The sequence below is a fragment of the Manis javanica genome, chromosome 1, assembly GCF_040802235.1.
Source record: "Manis javanica isolate MJ-LG chromosome 1, MJ_LKY, whole genome shotgun sequence".
In the NCBI taxonomy this organism is placed as follows: Eukaryota; Metazoa; Chordata; class Mammalia; order Pholidota; family Manidae; genus Manis; species Manis javanica.
In genome coordinates this window covers 144,310,949-144,335,507 of record NC_133156.1, presented here as the reverse complement: position 1 = coordinate 144,335,507, position 24,559 = coordinate 144,310,949, and the positions used below count along the sequence as shown (strand labels likewise).

General features: G+C 45.4%; 1 protein-coding gene across 4 annotated transcripts in view; it reads right to left on the bottom strand.

Moving 5' to 3' along the window:
* The window catches only part of SEMA5A (semaphorin 5A), a 439,431-nt gene that overhangs the window by 121,179 nt on the left and 293,693 nt on the right, over positions 1–24,559 (bottom strand). For all 4 annotated transcript variants that reach the window (XM_037024956.2, XM_037024967.2, XM_073237934.1 and 1 more), the window contains exons 8-10: positions 13,749–14,034; positions 9,122–9,257; positions 2,331–2,535 (exon numbers count right to left, since the gene is read on the bottom strand). In XM_037024956.2, coding sequence (XP_036880851.2) covers positions 2,331–2,535; positions 9,122–9,257; positions 13,749–14,034 — 627 coding nt within the window. The remainder of the gene's footprint in view (positions 1–2,330; positions 2,536–9,121; positions 9,258–13,748; positions 14,035–24,559) is intronic.

Genomic DNA, 24,559 nt, shown 5'->3' with positions numbered 1-24,559 from the left:
CCAACGGAATCAGATCTGCAAACCTGGAGACCAGACCTGGCAGCCTGGGACATTGCAGCCTCCGCGGCCTGAGCCAATCCTCTCACTACTGAGTGGGAGGGGCAGCCGGAGGGGAGAGGGGAGAGAAGCAGCCCAACCGTAAGATCATTCAAAGCAGACTTGTGCAAGGAAGTTTCTAGTAGGCTGTCCTGGTTAAAAAGCCATGAAAGGTGACTATAATTTCATCTCAGATATATAATTTATCCAAGTCGGTCTGTTTGGATTTGATTTAGATCCTGTTCAAACATACTGTTTGTAATAAAAATCCTCAAATACTTTATTTCTGTGGGCACATTAAAAATAGTGGTAGAACAAGTTGCTCACTTCTCTGGGCAGAACGTGTGGGTCCTCCCAAAACTCATGCTGCATCCCTCATCTTCAACACAATGGTATTAGAAGGTGGGATCTTTGGGAGGTGATTAGACCATGATGCCACATGGAGCCCTTCTGAATGGGACTAGTTCCCTTATAAGAAGAGACACGCGAGAGAAGATCTCTGTGTCCGCCAAATGAAGACACAGCAGGAAGAAAGCTCTCCTTCGAAACAAACTGCCTGGTGTCTGGATCTTGGACTCTACGCTCCAGAATTTAGAGAAATACATTTCTGTTGCTTAATGCCCCCCAGTCTGTGGTTCTTGTTACAGCAGCGTGGACATTATTAACACAACGGATGCAAATGCCACCTTCTGAAGGCCTTGGCTGTGGAATAGGTCAGAATCCAGGTGAGGCCTCAGGCTGCTTTCACAGGCCTGCTCAGGACAAGCCCCACCTCCCCTCACCATCCCACTCTGGGTGCTGATAGGAGGCGCAACACCTCCCAGAAGGCCAAGATGGCTCTGCCTTCTGGAATCATCATTGATGAAGAAAACCTAGGAAAATGTCTGGGAAGGTCCAGTTCACCCCTTCCTCAGCCGACCACACGCCAGGTTCCTCTGTGAGGCATGAAGGATAAAAATGGCACAACAAGAGACTTGGTTCCTTCCTACATGCCAGTGAGCCAGACAAACATCACCATGGTGATTCTACATCTTCTCTTCAAACAGACATCAAGCCTGACCTCTATCTCCGCAGGCCATCACATCCTCTGCGCTTCACCTAACAGCTTCTGGGAGCCATGCTCATAGCAGCTGCCACCTAATGCCCCCAAGCTCCCTGTGTGACCTCCCTTACTCCTCCCTCAGACCGACTTCCACAGGCGCCAACGGCCTCCACTGGCTACCTACTGTCACGTCTCTGTCCTGACCTCACCTGAGCACACGGCAGCACCACCCACAGCTGACCCTCGGGCCTCTGCGCCCTTCCTGGTTCCCTCCTCGGGCAAGGCCAGCTTGTCCTCCCCAGATGCAGGAGCCTCAGTTCTCAGCTTGAACGTCCCCTCCTGGGGAGGCAGCCCTATCCCCCAGGTGCAGGTCCCTCCCCAGCTCTCTCTCAGGTGGCTGTGCTCACACACACAGCATAAGCCTGTCGTCATCTCTCTCCCACTTTCTCAGCGGTTGGCTTATTGTCCTTGGTTCCCATCAACCTGAGCTCCAGGTGAGCAGGACACAGTCCGTTCACCCTCTGACCCATCAGTGCTCAGGGGAACCACAACGTAGTAAAAACTCAACAAATCTTCAGTGATATCGTGAAGAAAACCAACAGAGAGATGGGAGGCATTAACAACAACGGAGTGGGGCTTCTGCTAGAACCCTGGGCAGGACGTGGGGCTAGGGCAGCCTCCCCAGGGAGCTCTGTGCAGCAGGACCTGGGGGCAGGACGTGACCTCGGAAACGAACAGACTAGTGGCCACTGATGTGAGAGGCTGTGTTGCTCGTGTTTTCTGTAAAACGTTTTGTTATTGATGCCTCCAGACATATTTGGGATGCTTCCCTGGTCCAGCCTACAACAGGGCTAGCTTGCTGTCAGCACCATTTTTGAGCCCGTCGGAGATCTGTATGGAAACGCCAGGATGGCAGTTAACCCAGCAGTGTCCTTTAAGAAATCCCATTGTCTTAAATTATCCAAAGGAAAATGGTCTCACTCAGAAAAGACTTCCTTTATGAATAGTTAAGGAACAATAGTTAAGAAATTAGGCATTGTCTTTCCAGTTAAATTATAACTAGTGTTGTGAAAAGAGGGTGAAATTAACATTTCCTGTAAGAGGCACAGAAGATGAGGCAGAGAAGGGAGCTCTGTGGGCTTGGCTGCTTGTCAGGAAAAAGATCCAAAGCTTGACAGTGAAATCACGTGTTCAGCATTTAAAACACTAAACCAGAGGGCAGACACCTCCTCAGAAAGAGCAGAGCACCTACCTGTGGCCAAATAGATGATGTGGACAAGCGTGTCCCGGCCCTGCACCACGTCCACGGCCACATGGGAGAAGCGGCTGTTGTCCTCCATGAAGGGGGGCACCGGGGTCACTGGCTGCACCACTTCATGCATCAGAATGAACTTCTGAGCATCCTGCAGGTTTCTTTCTGTCAGGTTTGCATACAGGCCCTGGTCCACTGTGCCACACTGCAAAGGAACACAGGCCGTCACTGGAACCAGCCACCTCGACCCCACAGTTGACCCCGGCCACCCCAGCTGGAGGGTGACTTGGAAACTGAACAGCTGAAGCGCGCAAACAGGCTTGCTTCTCCCATTTCCCCCACGGTCCCTGTCCTTGCTGTCCCCCCCAGTTTAGATACAAACTCATCATATTTGGGCACCTCTCATCTTCATCATAAATGAATGATCAGAAGTTAAAGTGGAAGTCATTGCTACGTTTAATTTGACAACATATGCATAAAAATTCCTCACCACCTCTTGACAGCTCAGGAGCTATCTGGCCAAACGCATACTGTTCTTTCTGGGAAGTCAGGTCCCCAAATTGAAAACACAGCAAGCAAATGCATCATACAGATTTATTAGTTTTCCTGTTGGAGGAGTGGGTTTATATGTAAATTATGGACTCCACGGGGAAGAATTATGCCATTCTAATTTGCAAATTATGTAATATTATTCCATTATCTTTCACACGGGCTACAAAAACATGCTGCTAGCCTTATGCATAGTGCTCATATTCCAAGCTAGAAGAGAGAGGAAAAGAGATGGAGAGAGAGGAGAGTAAAGAAAGAGATTTTTCCACTAGGGGAACCATCCTGAAGATGACTCTGAGATAAACAGGAGATAAAAATCAGGCCTGAAAATTGCTGAGAATCCATTCAGGGCTGTGTGGTTGAGAGGCTGGCAGGTGTTATGGAGGATGGTTTTTGGCAAGGATGAGTTAAAAAGATGGGGAGGAAAGACAGCACATCCTTCCAGGGGCAGAGCACAGAGTCAGAAAATAACCATTGTGCTTTCTCCATCTTTCATAAACTTGAATCCTGGTACTTGTATGTAAAGGCTGAATCTTGGCAGAACATCATCTAAGCAGATTTGATAGCAATGAATTTCCCTGTCCATGCCATCTGAAACTACCACTTACAACACGTCATTTCTAAAACTTGGTGTTATAACAAGTGAGAGGTGCAGAGGTTTAAGAAGGAAATGGCTTTTTTTAAATAGATACTTTTGTAGCCCTTGATAAAATGTGCTACATGCCATAAAATGACAGGCCAATTGTGGAATTAGAGAACCTTGGAGAGAAATGGATTCCGAATCTGGTCCAATGCTTAACTTAATGTTACACTGTTGCAGGGGAACCCATGCGCCAGGCGGTGGGATCATACCTGGGCAGGTGAAGGCTCAGCATGGGCATCCTGTAGCCATGTGATCTCAGGTCAGGCCTTTCAACCTCTGCCTCTACCTCTAATGTGGCTGGGAAACACTCTGCTCACTTCATGGGGCTGTTGTGAGGGCAACTGTCATCCTCAGCGTAGAGCATTTGTGAATTAATGGAAAGTGCTTATAAATGCCAAGGAACTGGCCAGTGTGCAGACACAGAGAAGGCATTCAACCAGTGGTAAATGATCAATGCATTCATCTTGTAGCAGGACAGTGGCTCTATGGTCCATTCAGCTGCAGTGGTCAGAGGGAAATGAATGAATAAATAAAGGGCAGAATCAGTGGGTGAATACACAAGCAGGTGCCACTGGGGCAGGGGGGCTATGCCAGCAGATTTTTACATAATTATGTTTAACAGTGACTCTCGCAAGACAAGACACTGGCTGTGAACCAATGTGCTACAAGATGAAAGAGCCCTCCTGGTCTTGGTCTGAGGTCCACCCAGGTGACTTCTAGTGCTCAGAGAGACTTTGTGTGGGCAGTTTATTCTTCCCGAAATTGATGGCAGTATTCTGGCACAGGGTGAAGGTTTGCACACAGGTTTTGTTCTGTATGTAGTGTTTTTTTAAGACTGGCATCATAAAAATCAGGTGATACAGTATAAAAACTGAGGACCTCATGCTGCTTGTGAAGAGTCTGAGGCCTGGGAGGCCTGGCTAGGCTGCAGCTGCACAGCAGGACCACTGAATAGCCTTGTCATTTTTAGTCCTGGACTCTGTATCTCATTTAAGTCATCGATCTGAATTGCCACTGTGATATTGTGATTTGTAATAAGAAGTACATTAATTTATCTTTCTGCACCATGGTTCCTGGCTTCCAGTTCATAAAAACCACTGGAATTTCCCAGGTGATGGGAGATAAAGCTGTCTTTGTTCTGTTAATGAGGCGGCTTTTGGGAAGCACCTAGGAAGCACCTAGGTAACTTAAGGATGCAAGCTTTGCCAGGGGACCCAATCATGTGGCTAGAGGGTAGGAACTTTCAGCCCTACCCCTGATATCCAGGGGAAGAGTGACTGGAGGGTGAATCAATTGCTGCTGGCCCGTGATTTAATCAATCCTACTTATGTAATGAAGCCTCCATAAAACCCATAAGGACGGCTAAGAGAGATGCTGGGTTGGTGCTCTCCTGACACTGAGAAGGTGGGCATGCCTGGGGAGGGTACAGGAGCCCCATGCCCTCTCCACGTCCCTTACTCTATGCATCTCTGCCATTTGGCTGTTCCTAAGTTATACCCTTTTATCATAAACCAGTGATCTGTTAAGCAAAATGTTTCTCTTAATTCTGTGAGCTCCTCTAGCAAATTGGACTTGAGGTAGTCATGGGAAGGTCGTCACTGGCTCCTATTTACAGCCAATGGGTCAGAAGCACAGTGACAACTAGACTCAATATTTGTGTCTGAAATGGGGACAGGAGGATCCTGCAGGACTGAGTCCTTAACCTGTGAGAGCTGATGCCATCTCCGGGTAAATAGTGTAAGAACTGAGTTGAATTGTAAAACGCCCAGATGGTGCTGGAAAATTGCTTAGGTGGTGGGTAAAACTCCCGCACGTTGGATTGAGTGACAAAGTAGTTAGCCAAGAAATTGGTTTGAGACTACATCTTGATTTTTCTTGCCAGCCTATTATGAATATCTCACCCAAGGACTCTTTTTTAAATATTTTGAAAGCTATTTAAATTTGTAGCATATATTTATTGGCTCATAAGTAACCCACCCAGCTCTCTAAGGCTGCAAATTCTCTAGCTGTGTCTTATACACTGAGTTCCCTCTGGGTCTGTGTGAGACCCTGGAGACTCAGTGCAAGAGGAAAACAATAACAATAATAAAAATGATCTTCATGTGTCTTACAACCCAAAAAGGTCATCTGGTCATCTTGCTAACACCTGGAAGTAATGAGGTCAATAATTCTATTTACTTTTTAAATACAATAATCCTTGCATTTTTGCTTATGTGTTTTAAGTACAAGCTCTCCATCCTTGTTCTAGCTCCCCAGCCCTAGGCAGGCAAGTCCAAAATCACAGAGCCTCCTGCTGAGAGTACCCAATTTTAATGGTGCCCTTCTGCCTGACTTCCTGAGAACATGCTTTACTTATCAAAGGGTCCTGATAATGTGGTCAAATCCAAGTCCTTTCACTTGGTCTGCCAACAATCTGCGTCACCACTTTCAAGGGTCCATTCTTCATTTCGGCTCCATCATTTGATTGGTGGTAATCAAAACTGCACAGAAAATTCCAGAGTCTGTCCCAACATGGCTGTGCCACCGGATCTATATGATGTTTCCTGTTAGTGACCAATGCTGTTCCCAGTGAGGCCCTCTGGATAACTTTGGGGGCTGTAGCCTCTAACAGGGCAGACTTTTATAGCACTGCATACAGTGGTTTCTAGATTGCAGCAGATAAAAATAATATATAGTTTTTTTGTTTTGTTATAGTTTTCAGTTGAGATTTCTGTATTAATCTTGAAAATTTATGCACTGTTTCCTAACCCATTCTTCTCCCAGAACCTGAATCACGTTTCTGCTCCTGTAATTAACTAGCTACCTCTAGTATGTAAGTGCTGAATAAAATTCCAAATGCAGTAGGCAAACAAGAAGAGTAAAAAAAAAAAATCTAACTACTTCCTACTGTTAATTATTGCAAACATAAGGTCTTTTATATATGACTAGTGGCAAGATCCTTAGTTCACAATATATTTCCACTCTATGCCAGCCTTGATGGTCTTAAGAATGTCAGTAAGAATGCCTACATGCTAGCGTGGTTGCCCAATATGGTAAACCAAAAGGAAACGGGACATAGCTGCACCAGGAGTTATACGAAGAATCAACATGATTTACAGCTTTAGTGCCCTACAAATGTTAAACTCTAGCCAAAGAAGACAAGCTCAGCTAAGCCAGCTTCTTGCCTGAAATGCACACACATTTCTGCAAGCTTCATTTATTATACTGCACAGACCCACTCCCCCATCTCATAAATGTTTGAGTAAGTGCTTCAGTGTGATACTGGCATTATAAAACCAGATGCCCGTGGCCTTAGGAAATGAGGGAATTTGCTGTGTGCTACCAATATGTCCAGACAAAGGAGCTAAAAGGTACCCACCGCCTGAAGCGGGAGGTGTCACAAGGTTTATTAGGTTACTATTCATGTGCAGACTTTTGCAATAGACACATTAAGACATTAAAAGTACACTATAAATATAGGGAGCGTATTTGTTAATTTTTTTTGAATCTTCAGGATTTTACAACAGACTTTCTTACAGGGAGTAATATATTTTACCTTTAGGATTTTACAAAGAGCAGCGTGAACAGTTACATTTCACCTCAATATCTGGGGACACGGGTAAGATTTAGATGCAAAGACTCAGCAAAGGTTCAGAGTCAGTTAGTAATTACATCAACCATGTATGTCATCAGGAAAGGTGACTATGCATGTTTGTTTCCCACTAAACCGTCAGCTTGTCTGACTCATAATATCAATTTATTTGTCCAGTATAGACTTGCTCGGTAGCAAGGCTGGGATAATAAAAACAGATCTGATCACTCAGTTGCCTGACTTACAAGTATGGATGATGATGCCCACATTACAGAGCCACTGAGTGGAGAAAACAAGACAAAATGCATAAAGCATTTATACAGCATGTGACTCCTAGAAGGCACCCAATACATCGACCCTAAGAGTCATCTTCATCAGATACATTATACAGTGAACTGTGCATATTGATCAGTACTTTCAAAATTTATTCCTAAAACATTCTTGTGCATTTGTATCTTTCCTTCCTCATTTTATTGCAGATGGAAGATGCTAAGTCATTTGCCCAAGTAAAGCAGTAAATGGTAAAGAGGACATGTAAACTACCCATCTTATTCCAATCCCATGCTCCTTAAAACATTTTTTGAAAAGAAGTATAAGCTTATTAAAACAATTAAAACTGAATGGTCCCTACTTACCCAAGTCCAAGTAAGGTATAAGAACATTGAACTTTTCCATACTCCCAGTTTTCTCAAAAGCCAAAGGTTTTAGGTTATGAGATGATAAGCCAACCACAATCTGGGGGCCTGCATACAGAACCCAGTTGTCACAGTGATTGGTTATAGTAACTAACGGTCCTTCAGTCAGAAGAAGTTGGAGCTTTGCATCTGAGGACTGAGGCTAGAACCCCAGCTCAGCCCCTAATCAGCCAGCACCCACGGCCCAGTTATCTGCTCTGAGGCTCACTGGCCTTCTCTGCCTATGGGAGAAGTTGTTGCCAATCACAGCACTGTTGCAAGCATGATGCATGTGAAGCATTGAGCTGTGTCTGGAACATCTTGGTACTAAAAATTACACACACAATGATGATGATGATGACAATCCTATGAAACTTCTTGTCAGGAAGGAGGCTCTCAAGGAACCTGTTGTTAAGGGCAGAATTCTATGTCTCCCCAAATTCACATTTTGAAGCTCTGACCCCCAGTGAGGCTGCATTTGGAGATGGGGCCTTTAGGGAAGTGATTAGGGTTAAATGAGGCTGTAAGGGTGAGGCGCTGCTGCCACAGGACCAGTCTCCTCACACTCCCCGAGGAGAGGCCACATGGGGACACAGCAAGACGGGCCACCTACAAGCCTGGAGGAGGGCTGTCACCAGAAATGGAACCAGCCAGAACCTTGCTCATGGACCTCAGGGACTGTGACAGAATACATCTCTTTTGTTCGGCCATCCAGTCTGTGGTGTTTGTTACGGCCGCCCAAACAGACTGATATACCTGCTTCACCCACCAACCCTGAGGCCACGGCTCTCTCTGGTCTCAGCTTCTTCTGAACATTGGGAGACAGGAAGGAAGGAAGGACATGCAGAGTTCCTTAGAGCTTGAATCCTGTAATTCTGTGATGCACAGATAAACGGCCTCTATCTGCTCTTCTTCCCGTTGCCCCATCACATCCTGGCCACCCGACAGGAAACCTCAGCACATTTGCCAATTAGAGCTATAATTCTGTTTGTACGTCTCTATGCTCTGTGCCCTGGACCCCATTCATTAGGGCACCATTCATGAGGGATCAGAGTTTCTGGGGACACAGAATCCACATCATTAGCACTAATTGAAGGCTGGGTTCCCAGACGGCCACACTGTGCTGGCCTTTCTCAGTCCAGCCCCAGGCGTCACTGGCAACAAAAGGCCTCAGCCTGTTCAAACGAACCAAGCGACCAGACCACGGCTGCACTGGGCATGCCCCCAGGGGGCCCAGGGCTCCTGGCTGCATTGCATCAGCACCAGTGTTGGAGCTGCCCTGGCCGGACCACACGAGGCTCTGTGTCCCTTCTGGGGAACAAACTGATGAGTGCCCCATGGCCTGGGAAATTACCTGGAAGTTGGGGTTGGGGTTGGGGTAGGGTAGCCAGGCGGCACGGGAGCTCTCCTGGTACTTGAAGGGCCCATTGAAGGCCTGGGAGACGGCACTCAGGTTGAAGACACACACGGCCGAGGCTGCGATGCTGTTCCTGTGGGGCCAGGGAGAGAAAGCAAAGGGGTCAGAGAGCTGAGACCGTGTCCCCCCAAGACCTGAGGTCCCGTGCGGAGGCATCTTGGATGACCTCACAGTCACAGCTCCCATGGCATAGAGACATGGGTACTGAGCAGTTACGATACTGTGATCCTGCCAGATGGGACTCATTCACTCAGCCGCAACCATAGTGACAAACAATTTCAAAGAGGTGTGCATTACAGAGGCTGCCTTCTCTCCAGTGCCTGCAGCCTCTCTGTACCCAGCCTGGTGCCCTTCCCAACCATCTATCTGCTCATTTTGGGTGTGAGTGGGACAAGCTGCCTTTTCTTCTAAGTCACTAGATAGTTATGATGGGGTAATCCTGAAAAAATAATTAACTAAAAGCATGCTTTTCAGAGACCATTCATATATATAATATATATATTTAAATTTAGAAAGCATTGTAAATCCAAAAGGTCAGAGAGAAAAATTTGACATAGCTCCAGCACAGGAAATCTTGAGCCTTAATTCAGAATTCCAGCCCTGTGGATGGAGCCGTGAACAGGCTCTCAGAGGTTCAGTGCCTTTTACTAAGGGTAGAAGCAGCAAAATAGTCTTTCATTAAATAAATCTGCATTCTGAGCTAAGCTCTGGTTTTAAAATTCCAATTCCACATTAATGCTTTTAACCAATATTAAGTCTATTTATCAATAGTTTTTTCTGAATCAAAGGGAGAGTCACAGAAATGCCCGAACAGAATTATCTACCTGACACTTGGTTGATTTGACCAACACTGAGTTGGTGCTGGAACCCATCCTAAAGGCTTTGCAAATTCCAGCTCACTTCATCTTCAGAAGAGAAGGGAAATTCATGAAGGAAAATGGGGCACAGAGAGGTCAAGACACCTGCCCAAAGTCACCCAGCTACTGAATGGCTCCAAAGACCCAGAGGTTTAATTCTCTGTGACAGCCTTGCCTGGACAGGATTAAGAACAGCCATTCAAGGTCAGTGCCTTGGGGGCAGGGATGTATGTTGCCTCTGGAAGCCCTGGCAGAGAGGAGTCTGGTGGCAGCACCCCCACTGCTGGTGGATAAAGTGACCGACACCAGATACAAAACTTTCACATTGCTGCTTTTACTCTCATGTGACCCTCAGGAAAGAAGAATGTGAGAAATCAAAAGGTGCAGGAACAGTCAGTCTTTGAACATGTGACTGGACTTCAGAAAGACTAAGAAAGCACCTGTGTTCAAGCAAGAGTGGCCAGACATGCAGGCCAGGTTCCCCCCAGGGCCAGGGAAAGCCTGCTGTGGGCCTGGCACAGTGATGGTCTAGGGCAGGCGACAGTAACAAGCCCTCTGTGGAGGGCTTGGTAGATTGCATGGTCCTAGTCCTCACAGGAACTCACAAGCCCTGACACCAGCCTGACTTCACAGGCCAACAAAGAGAGCCACAGGGAGGTCACTTCACCCAGGTCATAGGCGGAGGGGAGGTAAAGCAGGATTTGCATCTGCTCTGCACTGGGCCCCAGAGATCATGCCCTTAACCCCACAGCTATGCTCCTTTCCAGAAAGGGAAGACATGAATCCTCTTCCTACTGGCACCCCATTTCCATTCACGGCACTTACTCTCTCTGATGGGGTTGGTCTGGGTCTGATGTCAACCAGGAGACCCCCTGGGTGCCAAGTGGCTGCCAGTCCAAGCATCCCAGACAGGGGTAGGGGACACTTCTGGGCCCCTGGTAAGCAGAGCTCCATGGTGCAGCACATGTGTGCACACACATGTAACACATACACACACACACACACACACACACACCCTCCTGCCCTGCCCTTGCCCCTGTACTTGCTGTGAGCTGAGGGGTGGGAAGGGTATGGGTGACCCACTGTAGTCCCCCCTACCTTCCTGGGAGAGGCCTGCCTGCTGGAATTATATAATCACCCTCCACTCCCCATTCCTGTAGGGCAGTGAAGCCAGAGAAGGTCGAGGCCACTGTGAGCTTGCAGATGGGTCTGCTTAAGGCTGGGGTCAGTATTCATAAGCCCATTTGGCTAACAGACTTTCAATCCATGTTGCAACCTGGACTCTATCAGTAATCACAGCAATACTGTACCTTCATTTTTTAACTTGTTCAGAACCCAGAGGGTATAAGTGGAGGTAAGTCACCTTGGTGGGGTCAACACTAGGGGAATTTAAAGTTTGCTTCCTTAAGTCTACTGGAAGCCACTGATAGAAAAGCAGAGTTTCTCCTGGATTTTCATCTCCTAAGGAGGGAAAAGAAATCAAAACCTCACCCTTCCCCACCTCCACACCATCACTGTGCCACCTGTGAGCCACCACTGTTTGCTATCTGGGGGGAAAGGCACAACCTTCAGGGGCTCCACTGCAGTGGTACCATTCGCTGCAGCCCAGCTCACACCCAAGGGGCTGAGAAAACCACACAGTCCCAGGTACAGAATGACTGAGAACAGTGACCTTTGTCTCCATCCCCCAGGGCCAACAGGCCTTGATGCATACATGGGAGGCAAACCAAAACTATGAGCAGAAGCACTGGAGAGGATGGCCACAGCATTTTATAGCCACTAGTTTGGAGTCGGCAAATATCTGGCTACCTCTGATCAGCACTTCCCTTCAGTTTGGAGCAAGTCTTGTCAAGAATATGGTCATCTGTTGAGTGATAAGATCAGGGCTGAGACAGGAGAGGAGAAGAGGTGGGTCACCCTGTGAGACTGGAGATGGGTGTGTCAGAAAGGTGTCCCCATACCTGAGTGAGAGCCGGTCCATGAGAAAGGGAAGATCCAGCAATTCTCTCTCTGATAGTTTGGATGCTATATCCTGGGTGACTTCCAACATGATGGACATTTGCAACACTAAACAAATAGTCTGGAATAGTCTGAAACTTATTTTTGTGAGACCTAAATTGACCATTCACCATGTTGGAATGGCCCAGACATGGTACTTACATAACTTCTAAATTGTTTGTTCTGGCCCAAAGCCAGAGGAATGAACAGCTAAGTAAGCCAAGCTCCCACTATGTGTAAAACTGACGTCAACTGAGCAATGGAACATTCATCTTGTACAGCCTACACTATTTCTTAAATAAGGCTTTGGAAAGCAAATCAACTTCAGAAACTACAAATTGATTTTTCAAAAGAAAATTTATCAAGGAAGGAGAATAACCTCTGGGATTGAAAAGCAGATTTACAATAAAGATGGTCATGGCCAGCTGGGGCTGGGTGGGGAGCTATCCATTTTAGTCTTATTTTTCTAACCTCATGACAGAAAGAAGACTTCTTGGAGTAAACATTATCAAGTGAATACTAACACTTTAGCTCAGCAGTGAAAAGAGTAGGAGAGAAAGAGGAACAGAGAAGACAGATACAGAAAAGGGACTCTAGAAACACAATACACAGGCAGGCTTCTGAAAAAGAAGAGATGGTAAGGTAAGAGGACTTGGTAAGCAGAGCAGACAGCCGAGGGTGACCGACCTTCTGGGTCACCCAGGACTGAGAGGTTTCCTGGGAGGCAGGGCTAAAACCAGGAGGATTCCAGACAAAGCAGGAGGGCTGGTCATCCCAGCACTTTCAACCCAGCTTGATTCAGATCTTCCACTTGGAGGCAAATGTTCTGTTAGGTCACCAGGTTAGAGGTTTCAAAGGTGATCCAGACCAGAACCCACATAGGCGAATCATCATTGCCAAGGGTGAGGAAAGTGAAGCTCAGAGCCTGAGTCTCAATGTGATCTATAATCCCCGGGGGTGAGGTGTGACCTTGCTGGGTCTCAACATAGCCCATCAGCCAAGAATGGAACATAAGAGTGGGGTCAGGCTGCACTCCACCAAAGAAGAGTGAAGGAAAGACCAGGGAACTTCATGTGCTTTATCTCATCAAATGTTGTCAGTTCTGAAACTAGGAGTATCTCCCCACAGGAAAAAAAAAAAAATACTGTAATTTTTTAAAATATATTTTAGAAGTATAATCATGATTTTAGAAATGCCTGCCTAAGTTAGCCATCTTCCAGAAAAATGGTTTAAAATGCAGCTATGGGAAACTGAGAATGTACATTTCATATATGGGCAAAGGCTCAGGCAGGACTCACACTATCTTGAATATCAGACTTTCCAGACAACACTGTTTCCATTATGCACAAATGCATGACTTGCATAGAGAAAAAAAATACATCTAATATTGTGCCAGCACTTCAGAAAGTACCCAGAACACACTGGCAAATCAGGAAGGAGAAATCTACAGTAGAATCATTTCATTGCTAGTATTACATAAGGGAAGATCAAAACTTTTTCGATTAGCTTTATTTTCCTAATACCAATTTCAGAAATCACATATCTTTGCATAACATTTAATTCATACCCAAAACTTTTCTTGGCAGTTGACCCAGTAAAATAAGAAAGATTTCTTTTAAAGCAACTTTTAAGCCTCAAAGGTCAGAGAACAGTACACCCATTCAGAAGGAGTAGAAGAGCAGGGAAAGAAATTATTTCCAGTTACGTACACATTGGTGGTAAAGATGCCGTAGATCAAATCCAGCTCTGGCAGGAAGAAAGTGCTCTGCAGCTCATTGTAGTAGAAAGGAACCTCGCCCGGGCGGGAGCAGTTCAGGCGTGCCTTCATGAACGTGGTCCAGGTGTCCTCCAGCAGAAACCGCCCTCCGATATCGTTCTTGCAGACCCGAGCAGCCCTGGAGAACACGGTTTTCCCACAGTCGTGCTCCACGGCATTTTCTCGGAAAAAGAAGTAGGTGAAGTTCCCAATGTCATAAGATGACACGAAGTTTGGTTCTGAAAACAACAGGAAAGAAGAAACGTTTCAACACCCAACGTCAGCAAAGATATTGCTTTGTGCTCTACCTACTCAGCATTTCCTCCAAGGAGACCAGGTTTTGAGTAGGTAACACCTGGTACTTACAGGACGGGCAGGAGGCCCCCCCAGGGCAGGTTAGTGATGTGCTCTACTGGGCAGAACTCAGCACACAAATTCCCCGCGGTGGGAGATCACCAGCGTGGTTCCACGTGGAAGCAACTGAGAGAATAATGTCAAGTTATACAACCCTGATGCCATCCAAATGAGCAGCAAAATATCGCAGCGCACTTAAAAGCGATACACATTACTTTGTGTATTCTTGCATGACTTTCAAACAGAGAGGGAGAAACTGAGATTAAAGACATGAAATGTGATTCACAACATAGGAGCCTAGTATCTTGTTTGTGTGGAAGACAACACAATTCCTTGATTTTACTTATATACATGAGTATGATTTTGACATAATGTATGTGTTTTTATAAGGGCTTTAAAAATGTTTTTGATTTGCGGAGACTGAAACTATACGGTTAGTGTCCTGAAGTAGCTGTAGCGATTCCAGTTACTATGGTGACCATGTAACTGTGAGGATCAACTCTTATTTTCTTATTTAGGGGTTGCTGGGGAATCCATTTAGAGGGAGGGTGCTGAGATGGAGTCACTATTTCCCAGCTTTCTGGTGTCATAATTAGCTTAAAAATAGGGATTTAGAAATGACTAATGTATGGAAAACACTTAATCACCAAGCTCATTAAGAGTTAGGAATTTTGTAGGCTGTCAACTGATTTTTACATACAGCATTGAAATATTATTTTCATCATTTCCCTTTGAGCCCACTGATAAGAGAGACGGTAGCCTTTCCAACAACAGATATGCCCTAACACTTACCTTTAAAAATTCTAATAACTAGACTTTATTCTTACTCTTTTCTCTATTGCTAAGAGCTGTCCATTCAATCAGCAAGTATCTGCATTTTATGGTGCAATTAGGATGATATGGCAATAACCTTTGGTGTTCAAAGTTAATGGAAAATTGCACACAACAACTATATCCAGAAGGACACATTTCAGGGACAATTAGTTTTGGAAGACAATTCAGTTGGCCTTGTACTTTGCCAGATCCAATCAGATTTTGCAAATATACAAGTTATTGGCAGGACAACCAAAAATATGTTTGGCTATAAGATGACCCATTAATGTTAAGAGTATGAGATACAACAGGCTCACCTAAGATCTGAAATGTTGACATTGACTCAAATGCTGACACGGAGGTGGTGCTGACTATTCTGTCCAGAAAGACCGTTCGCAGTATTAAATCAACACATATATTCCATGTCATCACATAAGGTTTCAATTTAATTCAACTGTACATTCTAAAAGTATAACAAAAATTCTAAATTGTCAATGTAACGTGCTGTTCTCTTCAGTCCACTATATTGTTAAGTTATTAGAGTCCATCAACAAATACATAGAGGATTCTACAAGAACTGATTTTTAATTTATAAACTGGCAAACACACAATTGCTTTAATTTGAAATGGGTATTAAAAAAACAAATAAACAAACTCCGGATTGCATTAAAATGTATGAGACGAAAGTTAGGTCTATTTATTGCTAAAGCATGCTTTAATATCCTGCGAAGATGTTCAAAAAACAGGTTACATATCTCTGACTTGTGTTTTTGGAACAAAAAGCAAATTATTGGGGGACTTTTTGAATCTATGTTCACTGGAGTTCCCTACAAGAGACTACTTGCTAAAGCAGTCCCCTGAAGCAGGTATGGAACAATTACAACATTATATCCAGGCTCACATACCCCGCCTATACAGTTCAGTCATTGGACTGAAAACAAACAAAAAAGCCACCTTCATCATCATCATCACCACCACCACCACCAAACCTCACGTAAACCTAAGAAAACTATGGAAGAAGGTACAGGACTAGACGCGTCCAGACTGGAGCTATGGTTACAGCTCCTGCGGATGGGATGTGAGGCAGGGTCCATGAGATTGGCCCAACACCCTCACATCTACCTACTTCTGCCACTAACCTGGGACAAACAGCATGAAAAGCATGTAGCAAATATCACTGGCACGTAGGAAGTCCTAAGCAGGAAAGCAAGAAGCTGCAATGATCTAGCCTGGCTTCTTCCAGCTCCAGGCTGGGTTCTAATTCAACAGCATCTGTAGAGTGCTAAGTCTGCTGTGCCAGGCTGGGTGCCAGGCTTCACATCTGTATGCTCAGCAAACTCCCAGGAATCGTAGAAGGAGATGCAGTGCTATTTTCCCCATTTCATGGATGAAGACACCAAAGCCCAGAGGCTTGTTCTGCCATCCACAAGGTCACACAGTAGCAGCGGGAGAGAGGATTTATGTCCTGGATCCAGACAGACCTCAGAGCCCATACGCTTACCATCCCACGACACTGAAAATATAACGGGATGCATGAGGAGAAGTGATTATGTTGACAATACTTGAGAATGGCATTTGGAATTTTGGTTGATGATTCAGAAACCAAAGTGGTGAGCAGGTTTACTCAGGACTGAGATGAGGAAGGTTTCAGAACTGACCAGTGAGGATGAGTATGTTCAGATGACCCTTTACCCTGTAGCTATTGGGGACATCAGAGATGACACAAAGAGAAGAAAACATGGGAGGGGCGGATGACTTATTAAGCAGGAATAGTGTTGGGAAGCATCTGCCCCCAGCTCCATGGGCGAAGTTTCAAACAGTGCCCACCCTAGCCCCAGAGCACCAATGGGCAACCACCAGGGCATCCACTGCATGACCACTGCCCACTCCATGGGACGACCACACGCAGATTTCTCATATAAGGGGGATACCTAGGGATGGCCAGCCAATTGGCCCAGAGCTTCCTCTTCCCAGAGAGCCTCCAACATCTCTCCGAACCACCCTGAAACAAGTTTATGATAAGGTGACAAAGGGATTTTAGATAGAAATGCTCCAACACATTTCTTTTACTGCTGAGAAAACAAGGAGGATTTGTGCTTAGTGTGCAGTATAGGCTGTCCTCTAGTTCACTGCTCATGACAGGCCATTTTCATCAGGGAGCTAAACAATGACCCTGGGACACATTGGCTGCCCTGCTGTGGTCCTTCAGGACGATGATGGGTCCCTGACTGTGTGACCTGCTGAAAAACTGGGAAGCTCCATTTCCTAGAAAGCAGAGCCTCTGAAATGCAGCCAGCATCCTGGTCCTTTTCCAAAGACAGCAGAAAAGCAGGAATAATTGTTAAACAGATGGCCAAATACCTCTTGCATTTATAGATACAAATCTGGGGGTAGGGGATGTTTGAGTCCCACCAGGCAGGATATAAGATGCATATTGTTTCCCTTCCATTGTTTATGTACTGTCTCTTGTTAAAAATGCAATTTACTACAACTACTATCTGTTACTCTTGAGTGAACTGAGCAAGTCATGAATCAGCATTGTCTCCATGTCTACAAAGAATGTGAATGCAAGAGAGAGATCAGAGGGGTCCTTTATTCTTATTGTTAGAGCTACAAATAGAAAGTGTGTTATTAATTCAGGATAAAACAGACATGAGTATATGTCAGTTTATTAAACATATGCATGGAGAAGCTGTTTTTTCTCCTGTTTGTTAAACATACTGAGTTCTCGATCACAGAATGTTCTACAAAGTATGTCATATCATATGACGATGTCTGTTTCATGATAGAAGAGCTTTCATTTCTCACATTTAATTACATAAGAGTGGCCACTCAGATGGCAGCACTGAGAAGAGACCCATGATATAAAGACGAGAGATGGGAAGACCAAAAGAATTGACATTTTTGAGAAGACTGACCACATAAAACCAAACCCTGAACATCCACATGGGTCTTTTTTTTATTCCAGCAACTACTGCATCAGTCTGGAGGTGCCATGTTCACTGGTTCAACCTAATGACTGACGAGATCACTGACAGGCTCTTTATATAGAAATATTGGTCTAAATGGATGAGAATGGATATTAAAGCAGAAAGGAATTGAAATTTTCCAACTCTACAACACGAATCTCACCAGAATCTAAATCTTCTGTAAATTCTTCCACGAAAAAAGGCCATCTTGTGATACACTTGCCCAGGCAGACTGGGAATGGCTGGACCTGGAACCTGCACAGGCTGTGGCTCGACCAGGTTGAAGCCCTGGGCTGGGCCACCAACATCTGAATGTTCCTCGACCTGTCTGACAATTCAGGACACAAAAGACCTACTTTGCTCTAAGGGTTAAAGAGACTGGTACCTAGCAGGAACCCAGTAAATGATGGCTATACTTATTATTTCATGATTTACTCTTGATTTCCCCTTCAGTAATTTATGTTTAGTAGAACTTCACAAAATGATAATGAATACTAAAAAATGTGTATATTAAGCTTAAAGGTGATAGTATTTGAGGAACATAAATACAGCCATGCTGAGTTTTTAAAAGAGCAAGCTATTCCACAGAAAGAAAAGGAGTTGATGGAAACATCTTAGACATAACACAGCGAACCCGAGGCACTTAGTTCCCGAACTGGTGGATGTCAGTCACTATTAAAACCACTTCCATACACAGTTCTAGATCCCAGCCCCTGTCTTTGGTGGACATTGTTTCCTCTGTCACAGCTATATACATATAGAATGTGTTGCAGAGGGTTCCATAGTGAACCTAGTTTCATCTAGGTATTTATTAGGAGTGGATAAATTAAAATTACATTAAATTAAGTAAAATGTGGTTTAAAAGCCATTGATATACTAGTTATTTCCCTAAGATTTCTAGTGACAGATGATTGATAGACGTGTGTGTGTGTGTGACATACATACATGCAATTAAGGTGTATGTATATATGGCTCAATACTTCCACCTACTGGCTGTCTGAACTTAGTCACGTTATTTGAAAGCATATATTCCCAGGTCCCCCCATTTTAGAATAGTGACAGCTATACCCAGTATCATAGTCACTCAAAGGCAGTGTATGCCACATGCCTAGCACTGGGTTGCTAATCACTAAAATATAGATCCTATTTATCTATATAAATTAACAAATATATAAATGAATATAAACACACACAGGTAAATGTATCATTGTTATTCACTCAATCTAATTCATTAATTTTGCACTCTGTGTATCGATAGGTTCTGTGTTCCTTTGAGAGGCTCTGGAATCAATCGCAGCTGAGGAGCCCGGGCCCTCCTCCTCCACCGGTACTGACGGACGGCCTACTGGGGGACAGCCCGGGTCTGCCAGGCCCTGGTAACTGACAGGCATGGCCACACCCTCGAGGACAGCGTGAGGAGGCAAACAAGACACGGGTCAACAACTAACCCCAATGATGACGAGGGCAATGGGGGCCAAGGCCTCCCAAGGCCAGAAAGGAGGGGACGAGGGAGGGCGAGCTTGGTCCTCAGGCCCAGAGAAGAGAGCGCAGCCGAGAGAAGACCCGAGGGGCGGCCAGGAGTGGGAAGGGCTGGTGCTAGCTCAGAACAGTCAGCGGGATGCCAGGTGAAAGGCCAGGCCCGGGCAGAGGTCCATGGCGAGGGGTTCGAGTTTCAACTGCCACTGGAGAGACGCCACAGAGGTTTAAAGAAAAGCTCACGCTCCACATTCCCGTGCGCGGTGCTGGTGGCGGACAGCAGGTAAGGGGCAGGGGTGGGGCGGGCAGGCACTTCCCCAGGGACGGCTGACACAGCAACACGGGCCTTGGGTCACCAGGTCCTTCACTCCTACAGCACCAGAGGAAGGAAAGCTGTCGCTACAACATGCGCAGTGGGGCTAGAAACACGGTTGCGGCAGACTTGATTCCTTCCTCCTTCCAGGGGGTTGTGACCTGCTGAAAATGGTGATTCACATGGACTTCCTGGCTCAGGTGGGAGTGACTTGTACCCTGTGACATGTGCTGTTCCACCCTGAACGGCAACCACCTGCTCTACAGGTGCGGGTCCCCCACAAGCCCACACCCGAACCAAGATGCTCCCTCTCATTATGCCCGTGGTGCTTCATTGCCTGGCTGCTTGTTTAATGTTCAAGCTTGCAGTGACAAACACCTCCTTGTCTTTTCTCTCTCACCCCAGTCCAAGCACAAAGCCTCCCCAGCCTCCCCATTTTCCTATGAGATTAAACCAAAGCATGCATTCCTAGGCTCGGTCAGTTCTAAGTAAATTTGTGAACAAGTAACTCTGAACATTTTCAAAACAGAAAGTTTCTATTTACCATGGTCATTCTTTCCAGACTATTTTAAATGTACAAGTTCATGTCTTTTTTTAAGAATTAATAATTAAACCTGCAGAATCATAAATCAAAACTTAGGGAGTTTTTAAATTGGTATATTAACTTGAATTCAAAGACCTTAGAAATATTTTAATGCCTATAAAATATTTTTAAAGACTAAGAGAAAAACATATAAGATTTAACGGAAAGAAGACACCAGGCTGCCACCTTAAGGTAAGCAGGGTGAACGAACCGGTGTGATGGCCTGGGCTGTGTCTGCTGAGCGGACCTTGGCCTGGGCAGCAGAGCACAGAGGGTGAGCTATCCAGGAGGCAGCCAGCAACGAACCAGTGTGACCGGCCATAGACTGAGGGACACCAGAAAGCTTAACAGAATAATATGGAAACAAATGAACACATACAACTGGGTATCTTGTAAACAGGGTGGCAATTTGATTTATGACCTAAACTGGAACACTTTTAAGAGGGAAAGGGGACAACATTAATAATCATGCCAGGATGTCAGGAGTGACCCAGGAATGTCACTAGGAAACTGCTTACGATATCTAATCCGTGACCACTGAAGCATATTGTTGAATGGCTATATAAGTTTCAGTAAGTTTCTACAAAATGTGCTACATTCCCTATGATGGAGCACACCTTCTTTGTGGGGCAGGGAGGTTTTCTTTTCAATTCATGTCATGTGACTTAGGGTATACAGTTGGTGCTTGTGGCCTCCCAACAGCGTGGTGAGGAACAGCAAGCCTCATGAATCCATTCTCTTTTCAAATGTGCAAACTGAGAAGTCCAAATGACTTCTTGACAAGGGCAGTGCCTCCCTCCCAGGATGGAAGGGATTCCCTGGCTTCCCACTTGCAGGCACTCCAGGCTCCATGAACCAGGACAAAGCAAGCGTGACACTGTTTTCAAAGAGCCCTGTGAGAACTGGTTCCTTCATGTGCATCTACCAAGCTTTTGTGCCCATACAGGGCTGTGTTTACTTACCCCACAGGAACTTCTGTTTTTGGTCTAATAATTCCAGTTCATTCCAGCTGCTTCTGCAAGCTTGTACCAATACAGAAAATGCCCTCAACCTTTTCCATAGTCCCCATACCCCTGTTGCACGGCAGAATGGCGATCAGGAGAGAGGCAGATGCAGGTTAAGATGCTGGAGCTCCCTAAGACGTCAATGAAACAAGGGAAGGCCAACAGTGTGTGGAGGGGGAGGGATAACCTACACAAATATGCTTCATTCCCAGGCCCCACTTGCCTTTCTTTGGCTTATTCTGTGAACTCCACTTCCATTTAAAATTTCCTGCTTTGGCAACCATCATCCAGGGAGCACCTAGTGCTGACCTTCAGGGACTGGGCAGTGTAGACTCTGCCAAAAGCGATTTCACTGTCCCCAGGTGGAGCTCAGCAGAGGCACGCCAGCCTGGCCATGCCTGGGCTGCAGAGAGGTAGTGGCTGCTCCCTGGGAGAAGCACTCAGCTCCCCAAAGCACCCGCTTTCATGATAAGCAGAAACAATTCCTCCTTGAGTTCAGCACAGTGGGGATTTTCTCTCCACAAGTAAATTATTTAGTCATTAGGAGGGTCGTCTTTGTAGTTCAAAGATTTCAAAGTCTATTTAATGTGTGGGTAAAATCATTAAAGTATTTCAAACCGGGAATTTGAAATTGTTACAAAAACGGTTTTCTTAACTAAAAACATAACAGCTCACAAAAAGTGACACTTAAAATGAGAATGCTTGTGGACTTCAAGCGTGTTTGCCTCCATATGAGGTTGTGGCTGGAATCTCAGAGAATGCAGGAAGCTGTGGCATTCGTCCAGACAAGCCAGTAGATTCCTCCAGAGAAGAAACAGGCAGGTTGCTGAGTGTTAATAAGATTATGTCCATGTAGATGTCTGTGCTGAGCTATTAAAGCTCATTTATGAATTAATTTTTCCAAGTTCCTACTGAGATTCAATTCTATGTGCAAGTGAGTCATTCCCTTTGAACCCACCAATTCAGTCTGCACACTATTAATTTGAAACTTTTTTCCTTTTTCATGGGTTTATTGTTCCCCCAGGTTGATTGCCAATTTCTTGAAGGCAAGTTTTACAGCTTCTCCATCTTAAGTACTGACCATCAAACATTTATTATCCTGACTTACAGTAATCATTTAGTAAGGGTTATAATGATTAGTATTTTAATGCATTAAAGCTGTTAAGGTATTTCTCTAAATACATAAATTTATTTTAAGAGTGATTTTGGCACAGGAGAAAAATCTTATTTTGAAGCTTATATTCATTACCAAACACATAACTCACTGTTTAAAATTCCTTTAGAACATTAGCCAATCGATTGCATGGCCTTTGATAACTGACCGAATAAATAATGGTTGAAAATGGGAATCCAAATGAGATGGCAAAGGGAAGGATTCTTTTAATGCATGAATCTGAATCAGTTTTAAACATGCAAATCTATTTGTTAAAATTCTAAGTTCATACTAATATGACACATTCCCTTTGTTTATAAACACCATATTTCTTCTATTTATGAAATGTGCTTATCTATTAGTCATTCAACAAATATTGATAGAGCTTCAGTTGTCTTTCAGGCACTAAGTGAGACACTGAACACACAGATTACTACTCACGCATAATCTCCATCCTCAAGGAATTCATAAACTCGTGGGGAAAACAAAGTGAACTATTCATCTATATAATCATTTATTCAAAAAATACATACGGTTGCTCATGTGTCCAGCACTGTTGAAAGCATGTGGGACACATCAGGGAACAAAACACATAAGCCCAGCCACTGGAGAACTTCCCTATTAGAGGAAGAAATAAGTCAAGTGCTGAAAGAGAACAACAGCCAAGAATAAAAACTGAATGTGGTAGGGGGATCAAGAGGGCTGGATGGGACAGGGTGTAATTTCAAAACAGGGTGGTCGGGAGACCTCTCATCTAGAAGTAGCATTTGAGCAAAGACTAGAAAGAGCTAAACCAGTCGACCAGGTAGATTAATTGGAGGAAAGAACTTTCCAGAGAGAAGAGAAACCAGCAAACTGTAGCTCACAGACCAAAACCTCCCTACTGATTACAAATAAAGTTTTATAAGCACACAGCCACGTGTTCAGATATGCATTGGCGATGATGGCTTCTTCCACACTATGAAGGCAGAGTTGAAAAGCTGCAGCAGAGACAATACGGACTGCAAAGCCTAATGTATCTACTCCAGCCCTTTGTAGAAAAATTGTGCTTATCCCTGAGAGAGTGCTGGGGGCATTGTGCAGCATTTAAGAGGCCAAGTGGGGGGAGCAAGGGGTTGGTAGGAGTGCGGACCTGGGAAGGCCAGCGGGTAGGGCTTTTCTGCTGATGAGATGGGGCTCCAGTGGGTTTTGAGCAGAATGACCACAAGCTCCAGTATCATGGGGTAAATGCTATCATGCACCATACTGGGAAGGGATGGAAGAGACTGGGCTAAGGGGGGAAATGGAAACCTCAACTGAAGCTAAAGCAGGGCTGGGACTGGGGAGAAGGCAAAAGTCAAGGGGAGTGAGGAGTGTGCAAGCAGAACTGGAGGAAGGTGTCCACAGCCAGCCCTGCTCTCCCTCTCCATGTCAGCCCTTGCTGACAGCTGGGAGCACATCCCTCCACCTGGGTCGTGGTGCACAGGGGCAGCAGTGCAGGACACCCGTCTGTTAAGGCTTGGCTGTGGCACTGGTGGCCTGGTAAGAAACTGGACCTAAGACTCTGGTGTGAGATCCAGAGGACTTAGCTCACTCAAGGCAGGTCATTGGAACTGTACCAGGTGTTTATGCTGGGTCCCTGGGACGTGTGGTAGGAAGACAGGGGCTTTATTAGGCCCTTACTCAGGGCTCTCTGCATCCTGTCAGGAGGCCACCCTGGATAGGCTAATGCCATCATCTGCCCCAAGATTAGCCCTGAAGCCCAGGGGGTCCTCAGAGGCAGTGGTCACCAAAGGGCCACAGCCTGCTATGCTGTCCACTTGCCCTGAAGCCTGAACAGCATCCTTTGTGCCTGGGTGCCTCTCTAGACGAGAGTGTCAGAGGGCTCACTGCCACCAAGCCTGCACTTGGCAGTGATAGCGGTGAACTGTATCCCCTCCAGAAAGGTATGTTGACATCCTAACCCCAATACCTGTAAATGTGACCATGTTTGGAAACAGGGTCATGACAGATAAAAATCAGTTAAAATGAGGCCATACCGGAGCAGGGTGGGCCCCTCATCCAATATGACTGGCGTTCTTACATGAAGGTGGCCGTACCAGGACAGAGAGACACACAGG